Source organism: Erinaceus europaeus, chromosome 12, assembly GCF_950295315.1.
Source record: "Erinaceus europaeus chromosome 12, mEriEur2.1, whole genome shotgun sequence".
Classification (NCBI taxonomy): Eukaryota; Metazoa; Chordata; class Mammalia; order Eulipotyphla; family Erinaceidae; genus Erinaceus; species Erinaceus europaeus.
In genome coordinates, this window is record NC_080173.1 from 48,433,802 (window position 1) to 48,452,353 (window position 18,552).

General features: G+C 39.6%; 2 protein-coding genes across 2 annotated transcripts; both read left to right on the forward strand.

The window, feature by feature from the left end:
- Nucleotides 1-7,442: 7,442 nt before the first annotated feature.
- On the forward strand, nucleotides 7,443-8,114 carry LOC103124750 (keratin-associated protein 9-2). The gene has a single exon (XM_016193597.2). The coding sequence runs from the start codon at nucleotides 7,500-7,502 to the stop codon at nucleotides 8,112-8,114; it is 615 nt and encodes a 204-aa protein (XP_016049083.1). The 5' UTR covers nucleotides 7,443-7,499.
- A 7,381-nt stretch (nucleotides 8,115-15,495) lies between these two features.
- Nucleotides 15,496-16,373, forward strand: LOC132542117 (keratin-associated protein 9-1-like). The gene has a single exon (XM_060204887.1). It carries the CDS (start codon nucleotides 15,496-15,498, stop codon nucleotides 16,009-16,011), a length of 516 nt encoding a protein of 171 aa, XP_060060870.1. The 3' UTR covers nucleotides 16,012-16,373.
- Nucleotides 16,374-18,552: the final 2,179 nt, after the last annotated feature.

Here is an 18,552-nt window from a genome sequence, read left to right on the forward strand (position 1 = left end):
ATGGATCAGAAAACACAACCCAACAATATGTTGTCTACAGGAAACTCACCTAACGCAACAAGACAAACACAGACTTAAAGTGAAAGGATGGAAAACTATCATTCAAGCCAATGGCCCACAAAAAAGGGCAGGAACAGCTATTCTCATATCTGACATGATAGACTTTAAAATAGATAAGATTAAAAAAGATAGGAATGGACACTACTTAATGCTCAGAGGATCAGTCAATCAAGAGGACTTAACAATTATTAATATCTATGCACCCAATGAGAAGCCATCTAAATACATCAAACTTCTACTGAAAGAGCTACAGCAATATATTAACAGTAACACAATCATAGTAGGGGACTTCAACACCCCACTCTCTCAACTTGACAGATCATCCAGGAAGAAAATCAGTAAAGACATAAGGGAGCTAAATGAAGAGATACATAAACTAGAACTATTGGACATTTTCAGAGTCATTCATCCCAAGAAACTGGAATACACATTTTACTCAAATCCACATGGATCATTCTCAAGGATAGACCATATGTTAGGCCACAAAGACAACATCAGCCTATTCAAGAGCACTGAAATCATCCCAAGCATCTTCTCAGACCACAGTGGAATTAAACTAACACTTAACAATCAACAAAAGATTAGTAACAGTGCCAAAATGTGGAAGCTCAACAGTACACTTCTTAACAACTTCTGGGTCAAAGAGGAAATCAAAGAAGAAATCAAAATGTTTCGAGAGTTCAATGAAAATGAAGACACAAGCTATCAAAATATTTGGGACACAGCTAAAGCAGTCCTAAGAGGGAAGTTCATAGCTATACAAGCACACATTAGGAAACAAGAAAAGGCACAAATAAACAGCCTGATTGCACATCTTAAAGACCTAGAAGAAGAACAACAAAGGAACCCTAAAGCAACCAGAAGGACAGAAATTACTAAAGTTAGGGCAGAAATAAATAACATTGAGAATAGGAAAACCATACAAAAGATCAATGAAAGTAAATGTTGGTTCTTCGAAAGAGTAAACAAAATCGACAAACCTTTAGCCAGACTCACAAAACAAAAAAGGGAGAAGACCCAAATAAATCGGATAGTAAATGAAAGAGGAGATATCACAACAGACACTGCAGAAATTCAACATATCATGCGAGGCTTCTATGAACAACTATATGCCACCAAGTTAGAGAACCTGGAAGAAATGAATGATTTCCTAGATACCTACCAACTTCCAAAACTAAGTAAAGAGGAAGTGGATAATATGAACAGGCCCATCACAGCTAATGAAATTGAAACAGTTATCAAAAATCTCCCCAAAAATAAAAGTCCTGGACCAGATGGTTTTACAAATGAATTCTACAAAACTTTCAAAGAAGAACTAATACCTCTACTTTTAAAAGTCTTCCAGAAGATTGAAGACACTGGAATACTCCCTGCCAGCTTCTATGAAGCCAACATCACCCTGATACCAAAAGCAGAAACGGACACAACCAAAAAAGAAAACTACAGACCAATATCTCTGATGAACATAGATGCGAAAATATTGAACAAAATTCTAGCCAACCGGATACAGCAGTATATCAAAAAGATTGTTCATCATGACCAAGTGGGGTTTATCCCAGGCATGCAAGGTTGGTTTAATATATGTAAATCAATCAATGTGATCCACCACATCAACAAAAGCAAGACCAAAAACCACATGGTCATATCAATAGATGCAGAGAAAGCCTTTGACAAAATACAACATCCCTTTATGATCAAAACACTACAAAAAATAGGAATAGATGGAAAATTACTGAAGATAGTGGAGTCTATACATAGCAAACCTACAACCAACATCATACTCAATGGTGAAAAACTGGAAGCATTTCCCCTCAGATCAGGTACTAGACAGGGCTGCCCACTATCACCATTACTATTCAACATAGTGTTGGAAGTTCTTGCCATAGCAATCAGGCAGGAGCAAGGAATTAAAGGGATACAGATTGGAAGAGAAGAAGTCAAACTCTCCTTATTTGCAGATGACATGATAGTATACATGGAAAAACCTAAGGAATCTAGCAAGAAGCTTTTGGAAATCATCAGGCAATACAGTAATGTGTCAGGCTATAAAATTAACATTCAAAAGTCAGTGGCATTCCTCTATGCAAACACTAAGTTAGAAGAAATTGAAATCCAGAAATCAGTTCCTTTTTCTATAGCAACAAAAACAATAAAATATCTAGGAATAAACCTAACCAAAGAAGTGAAAGACTTGTATACTGAAAATTATGAGTCACTACTCAAAGAAATTGAAAAAGACACAAAGAAGTGGAAAGATATTCCATGCTCATGGGTTGGAAGAATTAACATCATCAAAATGAATATATTACCCAGAGCCATCTACAAATTTAATGCTATCCCCATCAAGATCCCAAGCACATTTTTTAGGAGAATAGAACAAATGCTACAAATGTTTATCTGGAACCAGAAAAGACCTAGAATTGCCAAAACAATCTTGAGAAAAAAGAACAGAACCGGAGGCATGACACTGCCAGATCTCAAACTATATTATAGGGCCATTGTCATCAAAACTGCTTGGTACTGGAACATGAACAGACACACTGACCAGTGGAATAGAATTGAGAGCCCAGAAATGAGGCCCCACACCTATGGACATCTAATCTTTGACAAAGGGGCCCAGACTATTACATGGGGAAAGCAGAGTCTCTTCAACAAATGGTGTTGGAAACAATGGGTTGAAACATGCAGAAGAATGAAGCTGAATCACTGTATTTCACCAAATACAAAAGTAAATTCCAAGTGGATCAAGGACTTGGATGTTAGACCAGAAACTATCAGATACTTAGAGGAAAATATTGGAAGAACTTTTTTCCGCATAAATTTTAAAGACATTTTCAATGAAACGAATCCAATTACAAGGAAGACTAAGGCAAGTATAAACCTATGGGACTACATCAAATTCAAAAGCTTCTTCACAGCAAAAGAAACCACTACCCAAATCAAGAGACCCCTCACAGAATGGGAGAAGATCTTTACATGCCATACATCAGATAAGAGTTTAATAACCAACATATATAAAGAGCTTACCAGACTCAACAACAAGACAACAAATAACCCCATCCAAAAATGGGGGGAGGAATTGGACAGAATATTCACCACAGAAGAGATCCAAAAGGCCGAGAAACACATGAAAAAATTCTCCAAGTCTCTGATTGTCAGAGAAATGCAAATCAAGACAACAATGAGATATCACTTCACTCCTGTGAGAATGTCACACATCAGAAAAGGTAACAGCAGCAAATGCTGGAGAGGATGTGGGGTCAAAGGAACCCTCCTGCACTGCTGGTGGGAATGTCAATTGGTCCAACCTCTGTGGAGAACAGTCTGGAGAACTCTCAGAAGGCTAGAAATGGACCTACCCTATGACCCTGCAATTCCTCTCCTGGGGATATATCCTAAGGAACCCAACACATCCATCCAAAAAGATCTGTGTACACATATGTTCTTGGCAGCACAATTTGTAATAGCCAAAACCTGGAATCAACCCAGGTGTCCAACAACAGATGAGTGGCTGAGCAAGTTGTGGTATATATACACAATGGAATACTACTCAGCTGTAAAAAAAGGTGACTTCACCGTTTTCAGCCGATCTTGGATGGACCTTGAAAAAATCATGTTGAGTGAAATAAGTCAGAAACAGAAGGATGAATATGGGATGATCTCACTCTCAGGCCGAAGTTGAAAAACAAGATTAGAAAAGAAAACACAAGTCGAACCTGAAATGGAATTGGAGTATTACACCAAAGTAAAAGACTCTGGGGTGGGTGGGTGGGTGGGGAGAATACAGGTCCATGAAAAATGATGAATGAAATAGTGGGGGTTGTATTGCTAAATGGGAATCTGGGGAATGTTATGCATGTAAAAAAAAAAAAAAGAAGTAGAAACGCAAAGCAGAAATTGACTGAGTTTGGAGTATGGCACCAAAGTAAGAAAGCAGAAGTATACTAGAGTTTGCAGTGAGTACCTCCCTAATACTTCCTCTCCACTTTTCCAAGCTTTGGGTCCATGATTGCTCAACAATTTGTTTGGCTTTGTATGTTAACTCTCTTTTCAGTCACCAGGTTCCAGGTGTCATCAGGATGCCGGCCAGACTTCCCTGGATTGAAGACACCACCAATGTGTCCTGGAGCTCAGCTTCCCCAGAGACCCATCCTACTAGGGAAAGAGAGAGGCAGACTGGGAGTATGGACCGATCAGTCAACGCCCATGTTCAGCGAGGAAGCAATTACAGAAGCCAGACCTTCTACCTTCTGCAACCCTCAATGACCCTGGGTCCATGCTCCCAGAGGGATAGAGAATGGGAAAGCTATCGGGGGAGGGGGTGGGATATGGAGATTGGGCGGTGGGAATTGTGTGGAGTTGTACCCCTCCTACCCTATGGTTTTGTTAATTAATCCTTTCTTAAATAATAAAAAAAAAAGAAATAAAGAAATGTACTAATTAACAAAAAAAAAAAAAAAGAAAAAAGAAAAAACAACTCGGGCAACAAATGGAAAAAAAAAGCCTCTAGGAGCAGTAGATTTGTGGTGCAGGTACTGAGCCCCAGCAACAACCCTGGAGGCAAAAAGAAGAAGAGGAAGAGGAGGAGGAGGAGGATAAAAAGGAATTTTAAGGCAAAAACTTTCTACCAAAAGAGAGAAATCTTCCTATTTAATTGTGAAGTACTGACTCTCTCTTTTATATTTATTTATTTATTTATTTATTTACCAGAGCACTACTTAGATATGGTTTGTGGTGGTGTGGAGGATTGACCCTGGGACTTGGAAACCTCAGGCATGAGGGTCTCTTTGCATAACCATTATGCCATCTAACCCCTGCCTGACTTGCCCCTTTATTCAGAACATAAACATTTCTATTCAACATTGTACAGTAGGACCCACCAGGTGATTATGAAAATAAAACGTATAAGACAAAAAGATAAAATTAAATAAACAAAGGTAATATAGATACTATGACTGAGATTTTAAAATTTCCAATAAATATATTAATAACTTAAATGAAGTTTGGTTACAAGATCTTCATAAATAGTGATTTGTTTTTTATGTTCCAGAAACTGTTAAATATTAAAAAATAGAGTATGTAGTACATGACAGAATAAAATAATTTAGAGTTGGGGGTCAGGCGTTAGTGCAGCAGGTTAAGCGCATATGACACAAAGTGCAAGGACTGGCATAACGATCCTGATTCGAACTCCCGGCTTCCTACCTGTAGGGCAGTCGTTTCACAGGTGGTGAAGCAGGTCTGCAGGTGTCTATCTTTCTCTCCCCCTCTCTGTCTTCCCCTCCTCTCTCGATTTCTCTCTGTCGTATCCAACAACAACATCAATAACAACAACAATAATAGCTACAACAACGATAAAATAAAAAGGAAAAAAACAAAACAAAACAAAATAAAAATTTAGAGTTAACTTATCTATCATGGCCAAGATGTCCAAATAACAGAATAAACTCTTTGATCAAGCCATTCTATGAAAAAATTACCCATAGATGCATAGTCAAAGACACATTCATAAGTATCATCAAATAACCTGTTCAAAAATATTCATAGCAGCACAAATTTAATTGTTTTAACTGAAGACAACCTATATCATTTCAAAAGGGCAACCAACAAAGTTCACAGTATTTATTCATTAGCAAATTACATTGCAATGACACTGAGTAAGAGACAAATAATTATACTAACAAATATTACAATCTTACTGCAAAGAGAAACCATTATATGCCTTTCAAAAAACATAAAGGCATAAAAATAAAATTAAATAAAATAACCTGCAAGGTTAGTAGTCAATAAAGTGACTAGCTGTTTGTGGAGATGAGGAAGAAGACAATATTTTGAGTGAGTGGGGTTAGTTTTAATTTTTTTCATTTTTGCCACCAGCTTTATCGCTGGTGCTCAGTGTCTGCACCACAGTTCCATCAATAGTGGAGGTCAATTTTCCCTTTTTCTGATAGACAGAAAAATACAGAGAGAAAGACAAAGGGAGAGAGAAGAAGAGAGGAAAAGAGATGATTGCAATACTGTTTCACAGCTCAAGAAGCTTCCCCCCAAGGTGGGAAACCAGCTTCTTGCTGTTGGTGATATGTGTGTTCTAGCAGGTGCAATCACCTGCGCAGTTAACTTTGATTTTTTATTAAGTCTAACAATATATTTTTAACTAGTGATTTAATAATGGTTAACAAGAATGTAAGATAACAGGGTACAATTCCATAGAGTTCTCGCAACCAGAGTTCTGCGTCCTGTCCCCTTCATTTGAAGCTTCCCTATTTTTTATTCCTCTGAGAGTATAAACCAAAATTCTTTACGGGGTGAAGAAGGTGGAAGGTCTGGTTTCTATAACTGCTTCTCCACTGGACATGGACATTGTCAGGATAATTCATACCTCCAGCCTGTTTTTATCTTTCCCTAGTGGGGTAGGGCTCTGGAGAGGTGAGGTTCTGGGACACAGTGGTGAGGTACTCTACCCAAGAAAGTCAGGATTTATTTTGCAATAACCATTAAACCAGGAAAAGGACAATTTAAGGAATGATATAAACAAAACAGTTAAACATATTAGAATCCAAAGATAAGAAACAGCAGGCATCATTCCAGTTAATACAAATTCCCTCACTGAAAGGAAGAGACTGAATGAGAAAGAACACAACCAAGAAGACAAAGAGGAAAATAACAATAAACTATCAGTGACATAAAGTCCCTGAATATGGACTAAAGAAAGTAAACAAAAGTCACCACATCCTCCTAGTTTTTCCAGAATCACTCCATTCCCGGGGGGGGGGGGGCAAAACTTCTATCCTGAACAAACACAGATGAGAATGTACTGGTGATTTCTTAGTTCAGAGAATCAGAGAATTACTATTGTTAGTGCACACTGGCTTCAGTTCTGTTTGTCACTGGAAGAATATATGTCAAATATCAAACACCCCCTTCTAAATGATACAGTGGGATTAAGAGATAAATGCCTATAGAAACTTGATTTGGATTTTTCAATACACACTAAAATTCAGTATGAATTCAGTTTTCACCATGACATGCTTCCAATATACTCAACTAAAGAAACAAAACTGAGGAAAAACATGCTCTGATCTCATGAGGCCACCAGGAACCATGCATCACATGACCACACACTGATCAAAGCAGGAGCAGTGCTGATGCAGTGATTCTTTTCTTTAGTATAAAAAAAGTTTCTATGAATTATTTTCAATTAAAAAACACCTTAAACACTTGTTTTCTAAACTGATTATATATGAAGATTAACTTCCTTGTTTACAATTTCTGAGTGACGACAGAAAACAATGCAATCAACATTGAGGAAACTCCTGTATATTGGTCTACACTTGGTAGGTCCAGTGTATAAAACCCCTTGAACAGAAATACTATCATCTGGGAAACTCACCTCTGAACAAAGTCCACACACTATCCCACCCACAACCACCTCTGACACCATGTGCCAATCTTGCTGCTCCCCTTGCTGCCAGCCCAGCTGTTGTGGGTCCAGCTGCTGCCAGCCTTGCTGTCGCCCAACTTGCTGTCAGACCACCTGCTGCAGGACCACCTGCTGCAAACCAACCTGTGTGACCAGCTGCTGCCAACCCTGCTGCCAGCCTTGCTGTCGCCCAACTTGTTGTCAGACCACCTGCTGCAGGACCACCTGCTGCAAACCAACCTGTGTGACCAGCTGCTGCCAACCCTGCTGCCAGCCTTGCTGTCGTCCTTCCTGCTGCTGCCAGCCTTGCTGTCCTCCAACTTGCTGTCAGACCACCTGCTGCAGGACCACTTGTTGCAAACCAACCTGTGTGACCAGCTGCTGCCAGCCTTGCTGTCGCCCTTCCTGCTGCTGCCAGCCCTGCTGCCAGCCTTGCTGCCCCCAAACTTGCTGTCAAACTACCTGCTGTAGAACCACCTGCTGCAAACCAGCTTGTGGGTCCAGCTGCTGCCAGCCCTGCTGCCAGACATGTTGCATACCAGCTTGCTGTCAAACTACCTGCTGTAGAACTACCTGCTGTAAACCGACCTGTGTGAGCAGCTGCTGCCAGCCTTGCTGCCAGCCCTGCTGCTAGCCTTGATGCTCCAGTTTCTGCTGCAAACCCTTTTGCCACCATGTTTGGAGTACACTTGTGTAGTGCCACAAAACCTGTTCCCACCTCACCTGTCGCTATCTCTTTGGGTGCCTATCCCAAGGCTGTGTGTCCAGCTAATATGAACTGAGCTGCCTTCCAGCCTGCTCTCAGTCCACCTATGTAGGACCACCTGTTGTTCTCCTTACCTAAGCCAGCTTTTGTCAACTCTTTGATTCCCATGCACCTGTCATTTTCAAAATCAACCTTTATCATTGAGCTCACATTCCTAGTACAAATTCATTTCCAACCACAGCTGAAAGTCAAGTGATAGTGAATATTCTTTTTCCCTCTGCCTTTAAAAAAAAAATCTGTGAATAAATAAAAAACAAAAACAGAAAACAACAACCTTGTCTTTGTCTGGTTAATGGAGCATGAAGATCTCACTCCTATTTCAGTTGTTTGACTTTAATTTCATCCTAATCACTTTTTGCTCTATGCGGTTTCACTATATCACCCACGTGTTGAGTCCAACTTGATTTTCCCATTGTGGGTCCCAAACGTGTTTCACTGGTTACTCATTCCTTTTTTTGTTTGTTTGTTTGTCTGCTCAAGGCAGTTTTACCTTGACTTGTATCTATCATACGTGTTAATTTTTTTCTTTTAACCCCCATGCCCTTTACCTACCCTTTCCCGCTTGACTTGACTTTAAGCTGATTACTAATTCTTGGTAAGTGACTGACAATTAATTTTAAGCTTTCTTTTACTCCTCATCCTTTCTAATCTGCCACAATGGGTATATTGCATTCTAAAGAGGACAGTTTTCATCTCACACAGTTGAAAGAGACTTTAAAGATATGTAAAATTCAGTGTTCCAGCTGAGAATTATTTGTTAAATATAATAAAGATGGTCTCTGGACCTCTTAACAAGAATACAGCTATATTAATTGATATATGGACACAATTTGGAGGTTATTTATTGAAAAATATTGGTATAGTCACAGCAAAAGAACTTCAGACCTATAAGCTCTGCCTTTCCACTTTAAATCAATTACAGGCTTTTTGCAGGACTATTCTCTAAACCCTCCTTCAAATTCCAATTGCACTTCTCTTTCCTCCTTCTTTCCTCAGATTTAAACTTTTTATGTCACGCCTGAAACCCAAACGTTCTCACATTTTTCTACTGAGCCTAAACCAGCTAAGCTAACCTGCCTCTATAGGGACACCTTACACTGTCTCATTATTCCTAACACCACCTCACCAACACAACCTTTGAGCCATATAAATCCTTTCCATAGCCCATCTCCCCTTGTTTCCTCCATACAGCTTCTGGCACCTCCACCTCTTCCTGTGTGGTCACCATCCCCCCTTCCACACACACTTCAACCACCTACCCCCTGTGATTCCACACTGTTTAATCCATTCTTACCCCTGCCACCTCTTCCTACTGTGCCCCATGACCCACTCAAGCCCTTCCTGACTCCTCCTCCTCATTCTTCCTTGCCTTCGCCCACTATAGACCCAGATTTGCCTGCTACCAGTGATAAAAACAGCAAAATTCCTATTGAGCGAGGCCTTATATTTGATGTTTTTCCACACTCCTACAGGAGAAGGAACAGAGATGGAATATAAAGCTTGGCCATATCAGGTTCCCAGAGATATCTTACCCAGTCAGTGGGTGAGAGTGATGTTACTTCTTCCACTGAACATTAGAAAAAATGACAGGCACGTTGCTATACAATCTGCCATCAGAATAAGTGACAAGTTGCCTAGCACTCACGTAGAGTCTTTCCACTCTGTTATTCAGGAAGCTACAGGACCCTACAGAGAATTGGACAGGTTATAAGAAGCTATCAGTAGATAAGCAGACAATGAAGAAGGAGCCAGAATTTTAATTAAGTGATTAGTCTATGATAATGCAAACCAAGATTGTAAAGGAATTCTTGGGCCACTTAAAGATCTAGATTTAAGTATTGCTCAGATGATAAAATCAGGTACTGAGGTACAAACTCAAACTCATAAAGTACATGTTATGGCTCCATTTAATTAGGCCATATATGTGGCAGGATTAGTACAGCCCATATGAAACAAGGTTTGTTTTAAGTGTAATAATGAAGGCCATTTACAGAAGAATTGCAAAGTGAATAGAAAACGATTTGATTATAAGGTATTTGGAGATGACAGATATTCAAAACCTCCATTAACCAAATGCCCACTCTATAAAAGAGGCTTTCACTGGGAAATCCACTGTTTATCCAAAACTTACGCAAGAGATAATTCTCTGCCAGATAACAAAGAGCGGGGCCCTAGCTCTCCAGCCCACATAGCAATGAGGACTACTGGATGACTCTGAACGATAGTCTCTTACTACAGGCATGGGTTGCTTAACCGTGTCACTTAAGCCTTTAACCTTCTAGTCTCTCTATGGGGAAATGATTTATTTGAATATGAGGTATATATGTATGTATTGACTCAAATTTATCCTAAAGCCACTGTTGATTGTGGTATGCTATTATACACACCCGTGTCTTTTAACCAAAAGTGAAAGAATAGAAACTGTATCCACCAGTATTTGGTGTCCCATAGCTTTTACGGATGTTTTGCTACTGTGCTCTAGTTAACCTCTCTAGTGTTCAAGCACATTCTAAAAGTATTGGTACTGACGATGCAGGACAAATTAAAATTTGTCAGTTGCCCTCTGGCACCTGAGCTACACAGTATAATCCCTATGCCCTATTTACAAAGACCATTAATGATCCTGCTAGGATGATAATGCCTACTGACCAGTCCTTCTTTTACCAAAGTGCTAAGCTCTAGTTAAATGATTGGGTATTTCTCTGGTATAGCATGAGCCATTGTTCCTTTATGCCTAGATTGACATGACTACTATCCCCTTTATGGGTGTTTTTCTCAGTGGAATTTTTAACGTTTATTCTGAAATATGGATGTTTCACACATTGCTGTTTGCTAAGTTGAAATTTATTCCTATCTCTGTGGATACTGTAATAGGCCTTTTATATGCCACCTGTCTCACAGAAAGCAACCCATGTTTGTGAACATTTTCTCTACCTTGGATGCTGAGGGCATGCTTTACAAGAGGTGAAGCAGGTCTACAGGTGTATCTTTCTCTCTCTTCTATTTCTCTCTCCCTTCTCAGTTTCTGTCCTATCAAATAAAATAGAAAGAAATTTAAAAGAGACAAAAATAGCTGTTGGGAGTAGGGAACTCATAGCATCACCGCCAAGCCCCAGCAATAACTTTGGAGGCAAAAAAAAAAAAAAACCCAAAAAACCTTAAAGTATAATTTTAAGAATAACATAGTGTTACTATAGAAATTACCAACTGGGGAGTCAGGTGGTAATGCAGCAGGTTAAGCACAGGTGGCGCAAAGTGCAAGGACCAGCTCAAGGATCCCGGTTCTAGCCCCTGGATCCCTACCTGCAGGGGAGTCGCTTCACAAGTGGTGAAGCAGGTCTGTAGGTATCTGTCTTTCTCGCCCCCTTTCTATCTCCCCCTCCTCTCTCCATTTCTCTATGTCCTATCCAACAACGACAACATCAATAACAACAACAATAATAACTACAACAATAAAACAACAAGGGCAACAAAAGGGAGTAAATAAATAAATATTAAAAAGAAATGACCAACTGTTAACATCAGAAACTATGTCTGCACACCTCTGTTCAAAGTAGATAATAAACCAGGCAATTTTGTTACAAGGTCCTCCATGAAATTCTACTCACAGGTGTGGCTGAAAGGGATGAATGTGATGCTTTGTGTTGTTATGGAAAAAAGAATTGTTTCTCAAGTTCACACTGAGCAATAGCAGGGTATGGAAGAAACGTTTATATCAGGAGACTTATCAAGGTCAATGGGGCCACAAAAGTTTGGGAGAAATGTTTACAATTTTACTGTTTCTCAGCTGCATTAGAGAAAATTGTGAACTGAATACCATCTCCATACCTCTCATAGACTCTTCTCACTTCCACCTTTCACGATCCTCAGATAAAAGCCAAAGGTCTGTGTGTTACACCCTTGCTTTGCCTCATAAATCCCACATATGATTGAAATCAATTGTTATTCATCATCTTTTTTACTTGTTTCACTGTGCCTACTTTCCTTCATCTATAGAAAAACTTCCTAATTCCAACTATCTACAAAAAGACTGGTTTGCCATTTATCTATGAAATACGGACTTGTTCTCTTCTTTCTCTCTCCGTCTCTCTTTTGAATAGGACAGAGAGAAATCGAGAGAGGAAGGAAGACAGAGAAGGGGAGATAAAGACACCTGCACACATGCTTCACCGCTTCTGAAGTGAACCCCCTGCAGGTGGGGAGCCGGGGGCTGGAACCAGGATCCTTACAATGGTCCTTGCGCTTTGTGCCACGTGGGCTTAACCCACTACGCTACTGCCTGACTCCCTTGAATTTTTCTCTTCTTTATAGAAAATATATCTTCTTTATAGAAGATAAAATATAAAATATAAAAAATATAAAATAAAAATAAAAGATAAAATATAAAAATATATTCTTTATAGAAGATATCCACTACACAACTCTATGTAACATTGTACAGTACAGTGAAATATGAAAAGAAAAAGTATATGATGAAAGGGCTAAAAAAAAAAAAAAGAGGGCTGTGGTGAACATATACCATGAACACCACTCACAGATAATACATTTGTTAAATTTCCAATAAAATATATTAAAAAACAGTTTTGTAATAAGATCTACCAGCATAGAAAATTGCTTTCTATATTATATTCAGTTAAAAAATTAAAACTGAAAATGTAATACATACAGAAGCATAAAAATAAGTGTGCCAGCGGCAGTGCTATGGGTTAAATGTACATGGTGCGAAGTGCATGAACCACCCCAAAGATCCCTGTTCGAGCCCCCAGCTCCCCACCTGCAGGGGGATTGCTTCACAAGCTGTGAGGCAGGTCTGCAGGTTTCTATCTTTCTCTGTCCCTCTCTGTCTTCTCCTCCTCTCTCCATTTCTCTCTGTCTTATCCAACAAGAGCAATAACAACAATAACAACAACAAGCTCAACAAAAATGTAAAAACAAATGGCCTCCAGGAGTAGCGAATTCATAGTGCAGGCAACAAGCCCCAGCGATAACCTTGGAGGAAAAATAAATAAATAAATAAATCATTGAGGTATAAGGTTGGAAACATCTTCAAAGCAAAGAACAAACATTTGATAAAACAATTCTGTGAGAAAATTCACTCCTACTGAATATCCAAAGAAATGCTCATAAATATCAGCAAATGACCTGCACAAAAATGTTCATGTTCCTTATTGAGATAAGTCAGAAGGAGGAGGATGAAGATTAGATGACCTCAATTATAGATAGAACAGAAGAAGAAACATGGAGGAAAAGGCAAATCATAAGGTGAAGTATGGGTTGTACATGGTCTGCTACATCAAGACCAAGAGCATGGAGGGAGCAGGGGCTGAGAAGGCAATGGGGGCCCAGTGCAAAAGGATGGAGGAGGACCAAATTGTTGATGGGATTTCTGTCTAGGTACCTAACACGGAAGGATGAGAAATTGTACTCAGGCCACAACAACTGTTTTGTAGGCCATTATTTCCATAATAAAACATAAAAAGTTCTAATTAATTCAAAATTTAATAAATTTAAGTTTATAGTTTATAGTTCATCAAAAAAGCAACCAATAAATTAAGTGCATAGTATGCATTCAGTGGTAGATTATACAACAATGATAATGAGTAAAGGGCAACTAATTACAGTAATGAATCTTACAATCATAAAATAAATAAAAGCATTCAAAGTACAGAGGTCAAAGAGAACATCAAAGTTGACTTATAAGGTTACCAGTCAATAGAAAGACTACTTATTCGTAAAGATGAAGGTGGAGGCAGGATTTGAAGTAGTGGAGTTAATTTTTGTTTTTAAGAAATAGTGGAATAGATGTATTCATTTTGTAAGAACATTTACAGTTGGAAATCAGTAATCTGAAGGATACTATATCTAAACATTTAAATGTCATATAATCCAAAGATAAGAAACATCAACTGTCATTTTGATTAATCAAAAACCCCCTTACTAAAAGAGATATAGATACATAAATAAATAGAAACAAACAAGGATGGGAAATAAAAAGGGATCAATAAGAAAAGTTGAGAGAATGACTAAAAGGAAAAGAATGATGAGTAGTCAGTGACAAGAGGTCCATGAATAAGAAGTAAACACACGGGGTTGGGTGGTAGCGCAGTGGGTTAAGTGCATGTGGCGCAAGGTGCAAGGACCAGTGTAAGGATCCTGGTTGGAGCCTCAGGCTCCCCACCTGCAGGAGAGTCACTTCACAGGCAGTGAAGCAGGTCTGCAGGTGTCTATCTTTCTCTCTCCCCCTCTGTCTTTCCCTCCTCTCTCCATTTCTCTCTGTCCTATCCAACAACAATAACATCAATAACAACAACAATAATAACCATGACAATGGTAAAACAACCAGGGTAACAAAAGAGAAAAAATGGCCTCCAAGAGCAGTGGATTTGTGGTACAGGCATGGGGCCCCCGGCAATAGGCAATAACCCTGGAGGCAAAAAAAAAAAAAAGGAAAGAAAGAAAGAAAGAAAGAAAAGAAAACACACACACACACACACAAATAGAAGTAACCAACTCTTTGTGGTTTTTCTAGAATTATTCCATTCCAAGGAAAAACGTCATCCTGGGCAAACACAGAATGAAGAGTATACTTGTCCTTTCTTATTCGCAGTGTATGGGCTTCTATTTTTAAACACTGGCTTTAGTTCTATCTGTCATTGGAGGAGTTTATGTAAACATCCTCTCCCACATGACACTGAAAAAACTGGGGCTCATGGAAGGAGAAGCTGCCATGTAGAAAGAGATGTCTGCAGTATCTTGACACTGATTTTTTTCAACAGTAACAATTTGAATAACTTCACTTCCCACAATAAGCATACAATCCATGCTTCCCCTAAGAGACATGTCCAGCATTATTCAACTGAAGAAACAGAGCTGAGGAGAAATATATTCTTAACTCAGGAGGACACTAGGAACCATGCATCACATGACTACACACTGATCAGACAGGAGCAGTACTGATGATGTGACTGCCTTCCTTAAGCTGAGTTTCTATGATTTGGTTTTAATTTAAAAAGTACATTAAACACATATTTTTCAAAGATTCATTACATTTAAAGAACAACTTCCTTATTTACAATTCTGAGTGACTATGGAAAACAGTCCAATCCACAATAAGGAAACTCCTGCTTATTGGTCTACACTTGGGGGTCTTGTGTATAAAAACCCTGGAAGAGCAGAAGTCATCAACATCTGGGAAACTCACCTGTGAACAGAGTCCACACACCATCCACCCACCACCACCTCTGACACCATGTGCCAATCTTGCTGCTCCCCTTGCTGCCAGCCCAGCTGTTGTGGGTCCAGCTGCTGCCAGCCTTGCTGTCGCCCAACTTGCTGTCAGACCACCTGCTGCAGGACCACCTGCTGCAAACCAACCTGTGTGACCAGCTGCTGCCAGCCTTGCTGTCGCCCTTCCTGCTGCAGCCAGCCCTGCTGCCAGACTTGCTGTCCCCCAACTTGCTGTGAGACCACCTGCTGCAGGACCACCTGCTGCAAACCAACCTGTGTGACCAGCTGCTGCCAGCCTTGCTGTCCTCCAACTTGCTGTCAAACTACCTGCTGTAGGACCACCTACTGCAAACCAACCTGTGTGACCAGCTGCTGCCAGCCCTGCTGCCAGCCGTCCTGCTGTTGCCAGCCGTACTGCTGCTGCCAACCTTGCTGTCCCCCAACTTGCTGTCAAACTACCTGCTGTAGAACCACCTGCTGCAAACCAACCTGTGTGAGCAGCTGCTGCCAGCCCTGCTGTTGCCCTTCCTGCTGCTGACAGCCCTGCTGACAGCATGTTTGAAGTACATCCTATGCAGTGCTACAGAACCTGCACCCACCTCACCTGTGGCTTCCTGTTTGGATGTCTATCCCAGAGCTGTGTGTCCAGCTAGTACCAACTGAGCTGCCTTGCAGCCTGCCCTCAGACCACCTATGTAGGACCCACCAGCTGTTACTCTCCTTACCTATGCCCAGCTTTTGTCAACTGCTTGATTCTTAGCCACTTGTCATTTTCAAAAATCAACCTTTATCATTGAACTAGTACAAACACAGCTAAAAAAAATTCAAGAGACTATGAATGTTTTGTGTCCCCATGCTTTCGGAATATATGTGAACAAATAAAACCAAAATCAGAAAACATCAACCTTGTCTGTGTCTGGTAATGAAATATGAAGACTCAGCTTCATGAACTCTGTCATGGAATTAAAAATGCTTTATCATTTACCTGACTTTACTAGTACACATCAAATGGGGTTACAGTAGTTTGGGTAATGTTTACAAATCTGTGAACAGTTTAACACTTCACCCAAATATGTGTTAGCGCAACTTACCTGCTACCAAAGTATCATCTCCTCTATTAGACTCTTCTCCTCTCCACCCATAGCAACCTGAGATCTTCAACACATGCCCAAGGTTTAAATATATTTCACCCTATATGCAAGCACTCAGCTTATTCACTGACCGGATGGGTATTATACTTTGGATGGTCTTCTTCACTTCCATCCAGGTTTTACAACAGGCAAGAGTATATCTTTCTTAAAGTTGAGTTTTCTGATAAAAACTACCTACAGAAAAACAGAAAGTTTCCAATTAACTGTGAATAGCCAAGTATTCTGTTCTTTATAGAATACACAAAGACATCCACTGTGTCACTCTAGTTAACATTATACAATGGTAGCCACCAGCAGAATATAAAAAAACTGAAAAAAAGAGGTTCCCATAAAATAAATATAGCCACACACACACACACACACACACACACACACACACACACACCATGGATATGCTTGTAAATTGTCCGTTACGATATATAGATAAAGTGATAGAATATATGGAGTTTGCATATGGCATCTACATACATAATGACTGGCTTTCTATACTCTGGTTCAGTTAGAAATTTAAACTATAGAATATATAGTTGCATAAAAATAAATTATTTGGGGAGTCGGGTTAAGTGCAGTTGGCGCAAAGTGCAAGGACCAGCATAAGGATCCCACTTCTAGACCCTGGCTCTCCACCTGCAGGGGAGTCACTTCACAAGCTGTGAAGCAAGTCGCACGTGTCGCTCTCACCCTCCTCTTTCTTCCCCTCCTCTCTCCATTTCTCTCTGTCCTATCTAACAACAATGACGGCAGTAACAACAACAACAATAAACAGCAAGGACAATAAAAGGGAAAATAAATACATTAATGTAATAAAAAAAAATTGGGGGGGATAGGCTAAGGTTGACAGATCTCCAAGGAACAGAATAAAATCTTGATCAACCGATGAAAAAGTCTTTTCCTAATGTTTATCTAAACAAATGATTATATATATTACCAAATGATCTGTACAAACCTCATCATAACAATACAATCTTAAATAATTTTAGAGGCAGACAGCAGTACAGCTGGTTGAGCACAGACATTATTAAGCCCTTGGACCCAGATTTAAGCCCCTAGTCTCCTTCTACAGGGGGAAGCTTTACAAGTCATAGAGCAGGACTTCAGGTGTTTTTTCTCTCTCTCCTTCTAGTCTCAACATAAAAAATTGAAATAAATTAATAAACATTTAAAAATAACTTTACGCTATAAACAATCTATATGTGATCAAAGGAACAATAAAAATAATATGCATGGTCCATGCTCCCAGAGGGATAGAGAATGGGAAAGCTATTGGGGAGGGGATGACATATGGAGATTGGGTGGCAAAAATTGTGTGGAGTTGTAACCCCCATCCTATGATTTTGTTAATGTCTCCTTGCTTCAATAAATACAAATAAAAAAAATAATATGCATAAAATTCTCTTGGAAAATATTAAATGGCATTTATAAGAATAATAATAATCATAGTAAAGACTCTTATATTCATTATCTAAATAAAATCAGTTTCATATTTTACAAAAATACAAAGCAGTCAGGGAAAGATCCTTGGATTGTGTGCTGCTGTGTCATGTACATAACCCAGATTCCAGACTGGTCTCCACAACACTGAAGGGAACTTTGGTGCTATGCCTCCTTTATTTTCTGTTCTCTCTGTCTCTATCTGAAAAAAAAAAAAGGGAGAGAAGGAGGGAGGAGAGGAGAAAGAGGAGGAAGAGGAGGAGGAGGAGGAGGAGGAGGAGAAACAGGAGGACTAGGAGGAGGACAAGGAGGAGGAAGAGGAACAGCAGCAGGAGGAGGAGCAGGAGAAGAAGAATCCAGCAGGGGAGAGAGAATAATAGTCATGAAAAAGACTTTCATGCCTGTGGCTCATGGCTTCCAGACTCTACCCTTCCACCAACACAAGCCCAAACTCAGCTGTGCTGTGGTAGAAAAAAACCAACAAGAAAAAAAGAAAA